Source organism: Engraulis encrasicolus, chromosome 7, assembly GCF_034702125.1.
Source record: "Engraulis encrasicolus isolate BLACKSEA-1 chromosome 7, IST_EnEncr_1.0, whole genome shotgun sequence".
Taxonomy (NCBI): domain Eukaryota; kingdom Metazoa; phylum Chordata; class Actinopteri; order Clupeiformes; family Engraulidae; genus Engraulis; species Engraulis encrasicolus.
The window spans coordinates 55,001-62,500 of NC_085863.1; the positions used below are offsets into that span (position 1 = coordinate 55,001).

Genomic DNA, 7,500 nt, shown 5'->3' on the forward strand with positions numbered 1-7,500 from the left:
TCTGATCTTAAGTCCACCTCCCTAACCATTAGGCCACAGGTCACCCACAGGGGGTGATCCCCATGTTCCCCGGCTCCTATGTTCCCCGGCTCCTATGTTCCCCGGCTCCTATGTTCCCCGGCTCCTATGTTCCCCGGCTCCTATGTTCCCCGGCTCCTATGTTCCCCGGCTCCTATGTTCCCCGGCTCCTATGTTCCCCAGGTCCTAATATGTTCCCCAGCTCCTATGTTCCCCAGCTCCTATGTTCCCCAGCTCCTATGTTCCCCAGCTCCTATGTTCCCCAGCTCCCATGTTCCCCAGGTCCCGTGTTCCCCAGGTCCTATGTTCCCCAGGTCCTATGTTCCCCGGCTCCTATGTTCCCCGGCTCCTATGTTCCCCGGCTCCTATGTTCCCCGGCTCCTATGTTCCCCGGCTCCTATGTTCCCCGGCTCCTATGTTCCCCGGCTCCTATGTTCCCCGGCTCCTATGTTCTCCACTACGGGGGAACATAGGACCCTTTTTTACAAAAAAGGGTTTCATGTTCCCCGCTGCTTCCACTTGCACCTGTGACAGGGTAAGTTTAGGGATAGTTTTGGTCAGGGCAAAATTTGAAAACTTGGAAACATTGCTTTCCTGACAGGTTAAGTTTAGGGAAGGGTTAGATACAATGCGGGGAACATAGAGCCCTTTTTTAGAAAAAAGGTCTCAAGTTCCCCAGTCCCATACTAAGACCAGGGAACATAGGACCCGGGGAATATAGGACCCGGGGAACATAGGTACGCTCCCACCCACAGCTGCACAACTTAGAATCAGGGACATAGACTGCATTAAAAAGCAGCAAGTTTGCGTGGAGACCTTATTTTCAGGGAGGAGTCACACCCTCTTTCTTTTGTGTGCACTTTTTGCAACTCAGAAATAAACTGATTTCACAGTTGCTTTATGCTTCATGGGCGTCAAGACTAATTGTTTACATTAGAGCACAGAGCCATCTGGCAGGCGGAACGATAATGTGCCAACTCAACAACTAAGAGAGATGAGGAATTAACTGTGCGTTCATCACTCTCGCTCGCCTCGTATAATACCATTAATTTGACAAGAAGATCCTGATGCAGGCTTTCTAATATAGGATACAGTAACCAACACGCTGATGTATTTAGCCCGAGGAGGCGTATCTTTCTTTAACTAATGACAGGATGATTAAAGCCAGTGAAACTTTGCTGATGATCAGCGCACATTATAATGAAATAATTACAGATGCAGAGATTCATCATCCGTTTCATCATGGCAGAGGTTTGGGGTTGATGAAGTGAACTACCTTGCTATTATTATATTATATATTATATTGCCATCAGGGTTCACAGAGAAAAAACAAGTAGGCCTATTTTTCACAAATCAACTTTATGTTTCCTGAACGCTCAGGGGTGCATTTCTGGAAAGCGTAGTTGCTAACTATGTTAGCTAATTTGTTGATTGCAATGCAATTTCCCATTCCCACTACGGAAGTTGCTAACTGCTAACAACTATTAAGCTTTCCAGAAATGCATCCCAGATTTGCAGCATGAACACCCCAGCTAGTTTGGAATGGGCAACGATTAGATTAGATTAGGGCAACGGTACGTTTCTCATTCAACCTGAAAGCATCTCCAGTGAAAGAAATGTGATAATTTGACTGTGTAAGAGTGGTAGTCTACATTTTCAGTCAGTGCAATAATAGGATAATAAACTCTTTGTGTTCAACGGAGTTCATTTTCTCCTCTTGTGGCAAACTCTAAAATGACATTAATCAAAATGTCTGAGGGCAGTTGCAACCAATAGCCTACCTGATTTGCATTGACGGTTGGTGGGGAATGGTATTGGTATCAGCCATTTCATTATAATCTAATTTGGTACCTAAATGTTTTTATTAGACGTGACCATCACATTCAGCTGTCTCATGAATCACCAATATCCATCTGTGCCGCTGCCAGGCAGCCATTTTATAAATTAATTTGCACTCCATCAAATACGCATGTTCCATTTCAGTGATATTAATTAACTGACTTTCACTGATGACCCAAATTAATGTCAGACTATTAGTCATACTGAAGGATTTCGATCTTCATTCGGAGCATTTTGAGCTGAAATCCATGTGTGGACCATACTGTACTCTGTGTGGCGAGATTATGGGGCCAGAAGGAGAGAATTCTCACTTGCTAAATCAATTAGACAAGTGCATTAGCACGGGGTTAAGTGGAGTGCACATAAACACATAACATGCCATGAGTCCACCCAGGACTGGGGCCAGTGTTGCCAGATGAGGCGGGTGCCCGCCCAATTGGGCTACTTAGGATGAGCGTCTGCTGGTAAAAATCGGAAAAATTGGCCATTTGGCTTTTTTTTCAGCATTTTTGGGCCCATAGAAATCAATGTAATTTGTTGAATTTGGGCGGAATTTAGCACATTTTGGCGGTTTTTGAGAACCTTTTGGGCGGGATTTGGTCAGACACATCTGGCAACACTGACTGTGGCAGCTCATGTATGAGTGCAGTAAATAGTCAGGATAGAGAAGAGTCTTTACATAGTCAGGATAGAGGAGAGTCTTTACATAGTCAGGATAGAGGAGAGTCTTTACTTGCTTCTTGAAGGTGGAGAGAGAGAGAGGTGACTAGTCTGGCTGACTGAGATTAGCATGTATTTCACCACGTATTTACCATAAACACAAGCGCTCACATGACTACAGCTCATGACCTGCATCCCTATAGCATGCTTGAGATGTAGGGGGATGAGGGGGATGCCATCCACCCTACAATCAAAATGGTCTGAAATCATCCCCCTCAATGAAAATGGTCAAAAATCATTCACCTCTAATACAGGCATCCCTTCTTCGCATATTGTGTTACAATTGCACTTTTAACAACTTCATTTTCAAAAATTTCTCAGGGGAGAAACACCGAACCCCCAACAATCATAATCCATCTCTGACCATCCCCCCTGCTTTGATTTTACAACTCGACCACTGCCTGCATCCCCATAGCATGCTTCAGAGTAGGAGGCTGCACCACACTACACAGTTACATAAATCAGTGCAACCAAGAACAAAACAACACATCCAATAGTGCACAGAAGTGCAATACCCTCTACAGGACGAAAAAACACAAAAGCCATTATATTGTATTCCATATACAGTGAGTTAGTGTAAGTGTGTGTTGCAGTAATGTGAGTTTTATTGAGCTGCATCTTCAGACTGATGCATAGTATTTCACTACACAACACAGACATCGTTAGTGCAGCAAAACAAAGGCAAAGGAAACACTAATGACGCTCAGGCTGGACAGGACCTCTCAGCCCTATAGTCTCACAAGAACTAATGACCTTACACCCTCACCTGCTCTCTCTCTCTCTCTCTCTCTCTCTCTCTCTCTCTCTCTCTCTCTCTCTCTCTCTCTCTCTCTCTCTCTCTCTCTCTCTCTCTCTCTCTCTCTCTCTCCTGAGTGCTGTGATAGCTTGGTATTAGGCGTGGGAAATGCATGTGAGGGGTCGTGTATTAACCTTGCACTACCTTGCACTACAGTGGCCTCCCTCCCTCTGTGTGTGTTCGCTGGGGTTGCAATCTGTCTTCATGCTGCAGCTGGTCTACTGCTAATTGCCCTTTTTGGTTCAAGGGAGGATTTGTGAATATGTTTTTAAAAATGTGTTTATAGAGGAGGGATCCAGAGTTCACAGATCAGCTGTAAATATGAGATCAACTGCTACCCACGCTACAGTAAATATGAGATCAACGGCTACCCACGCTACAGTGTCTCACAGTAAATATGAGATATTCATCATCACATGCACAGTTGACGTTCTTTTTCAAGTTAAGGTGTTAATTGCTAATTACAGAGTTTAAAACGAGACTTTCACATGCAAAGGTTTGGCTTAGCTATTGAGACCACAAACAACAGCTGCCAACGCTGCTGTAAGGTACCAGCTTCAAAAAGCACAGCTCGCAGCTCTTTCTTTTATACAGGGATTATGCTATGGAATAGCCTTCCACTAAATATTAGAATGGCAGAAACAAAAATGTGCTTTAAACAAAGAGTTAGAGTATTTTTGTGGAATAAAGTGGAGAACTAGGTGACGTAGGAATGTGATGGCAAATGTGTATGTATGTTACATGTTTTTGTTATGTCTTGTCCTCTTCCATCAGGGACCATGTTGGAAATAAGTGTTTACACTTTTACATGTTATCCCTTGAATACCTTTTGTCTTCCTATAACCATAAATAAACCAAACCAAACATGCCACCTCCTTCAACATCTGCTATATTGTCTACCACACATTATTTAACTTAATTTAGACTGTGAGGATACAAAGACGTTACAGCAGAGAAACAAAAACTCTTATAACTCAGTTTTACACTACCAGAGGAGCAGTTTGGTAACTCCTTGTCTAGATAGATGGAGAAGAGTTTCAGTGAGACAAAGCACGTGCTGGATGCATTTCGGACTACAGGCAACCAGTTTGAAAACTCCTAAACATCCTAAACTAAAGGGCAGAGAGTGTGTGAGAGACAGTGATGAAGAATGGGCATCACGTTCATCAGAGCATAGTCGTCTTCACTGATGATAATCAGCTCCTAATGAATATTGATTGACACTTGTGTGCGTGCATGTGTGTGTGTTTGTGTGTGTGTGCGTGTGTGTGTGTGCGTGTGTGTTTGTGCTCCTAATTAATACTGATTGTCAGCTGGCAAACATTCAGCAAATCAATGAGAGCAATCAGCATCACAAACACACACACACGCACGCACGCATGCACGCACGCACACACACACACACGCACACGCACATACACACAAAGACACACACACACAGCACACGAACACACACACCACCAGGGCGTGATCCACATCTCCATAATCAGGGTAATTACAGTGGAAGCTGCGACTCTCCAGCGGAGCAAAAATACAATATAAACCTACAGCACTCATGAAGCTGTTAGCCTGCACACGATACAATATAAACCCCATGAAGCTGTTACCCTGCACACGATACAATATAAACCCCATGAAGCTGTTACCCTGCACACGATACAATATAAACCTACAGCACCCATGCAGCTGTTACCCTGCACACGATACAATATAAACCTACAGCCATGAAGCTGTTACCCTGCACACGATACAATATAAACCCCATGAAGCTGTTACCCTGCACATGATGTACCACGCACTGATGAAGGCTTGATAGTCGAAATGCGTTTGCTTTTTGGACATGGTGGTAATATAAATAAATAATGAGACGCAGTTTGTGTGCGGATTTTTCTTCCTTAAGTTGATACATTTTATCTCGCACCCAAAGACTTTCGTTTTTCCAAGAAGTTGAGCGCGTCCTTTGCCAAAACCCTGCTCATGACACAATGAACACACACACACACACAAGCACAAGCACACATACACGCACGCACGCATGCACACACACAAACACACACACACACACACACACACACACACACACACACACACACACACACACACACACACACACACACACACACACACACACACACACACACACACACACACACACACACACACACACACACACACACACTCCTCTACTGTACCTGAGGGTGAGATGATCTTCCAGCTGACGGAGGGTTCCGGCTTGCCGCTGGCCGAGCACACCAGGCTGACGTTGGCCCCCTCGTTCACCACCAGGCTGTCCGACAGACCGGAGATCTTAGGAGGCACTGTGGAGAGAGGGGGAGACGAAGGGTTAATGATATATAGAATAACACTGTGGAGAGAGGGGGAGACGAAGGGTTAATGATATATAGAATTATATATAGAGTAACAGTAACACTGTGGAGAGAGGGAGAGACGAAGGGTTAATTACAGTATATATAGAATAACACTGTGGACAGAGGAGGAGATAAAGGGTTAATGATATAAGAAATAACAGGAAATAGCACATCAGATTAACATCCGCACCCATTTATCACCACACCGTCTTAACGTTTAACTTAACGTTTGTAACTTTAGCTGCAGAGACAGGGAGGAGGATAAAATGTAATTGCTTTATAACAAGGCTGTTATCTCAGACTCAGAAAGAGAAGGATGGACAACACTTTCCACGACAACACATGTGCTATTTCAAATGCACCAAAGGGGAGTATAAAACATTATTATTATTACATAATGACGCAGTTTAAAAGGTTTGTTATTTTCAGATGAACAAATGGAAGTGGGGCTGTGGATGGATTCCCCGAAGGCACCAATCAGCAATCCAGTTGATTGGCTATGGTGTCACAGGAGCCAATCAGCAATCCTGTTGCTAGGTTATGGTGTCACAGGAGCCAATCAGCACTCCTGTTGCTTGGTTATTATGGTGTCACAAACTTAATAGCATCTGGAGAGTGGGAAAGAACAGGATACAAAGCACACACATGCACACACGCACTCATGCAAGCGCACACGCACACGCACACACTTGCACACGCACACGCACATGCACACACTTACACACGCACACGCACACACACACAGCAACACACCTGGTTTAGCAGCTGCTGTCTGTACAATACAGTAGATCCATTATATTAGATGAATTAACATACAGTATGCCACGAGTCATGTGCCTTCCGGCCTGTACTGTACACACAGGCACGGACACACGCACACACGCACGCACGCGCCCATACACACGCGCACACACGCACGCACACACACACGCATGCACACACACGCACGCACGCGCGCGTACACGCACACGCACATGCACACGCACACACACACACACAGTATAACAAAATCTTTGTGTGCCGAACAGATCACCATCTGTGTGTATTGGCCACAGTAGCCGATGCAGGCCATGTTGCAGAGAGACAGACACATGTCTATCTTGAGTGCATCATGCCAGTGATTCCAGAGGCGGGACCGATGATGCATGAGTGGCAGTGACAGTGATTTCATTGGTGGGGTTGGTGTGTTTGACAGTCAAGTCAAGTCAAATTTTATTTGTATAGCACATTTCATATTTACATAGACTCAATGCGCTTATTAGGCAAAAGAAACACGTAACAATTTAAAAACAATTAAAACATTAACAACCCAGCTGTAATCTCCATTGAACGCTGGCTTGATGAGGATATATATGGCCTGAATGTGAAATCACTGCCCCTGTGGAAGGCCATCATTCACACAGACAGGCAAGTGCACAGAGCAGAGAGCACCTTCAACGCTCTGACATTCAAGTGCTTGTTTTTACCCCTGTGTCCAGGCACCCACAGCAGACACTGAAGAACCTTCAAAAGTCTGTTAGAAACTCTCCTGACAGCAATCTACACTCCCCTCTCTAAAAATACACCAGAGTCTGAAACTGTTTTATTTTTTTATTAGGTGTTTACATGGTTGATTCAGGCAATTTTTTGTGATGCATTTTTTTAAAGGTCATTTTAAATTGAGCTTTGGGTGTCCAGGCGTTACTGTCCGGATGTCTTTCACACCAGCTCATGCTCTACTTCCTGCCCTTCAGCTAACTAGTGTCATTGGCTATTTAA

The 7,500-nt window shown here is 44.5% G+C and overlaps 1 protein-coding gene across 1 annotated transcript in view; it reads right to left on the bottom strand.

Moving 5' to 3' along the window:
* ntm (neurotrimin) overlaps positions 1–7,500 on the bottom strand; it is an 83,669-nt gene that overhangs the window by 30,587 nt on the left and 45,582 nt on the right. Inside the window, exon 7 of the mRNA XM_063204151.1 lies at positions 5,566–5,691. Within this exon, the coding sequence (XP_063060221.1) occupies positions 5,566–5,691 (126 nt within the window). The remainder of the gene's footprint in view (positions 1–5,565; positions 5,692–7,500) is intronic.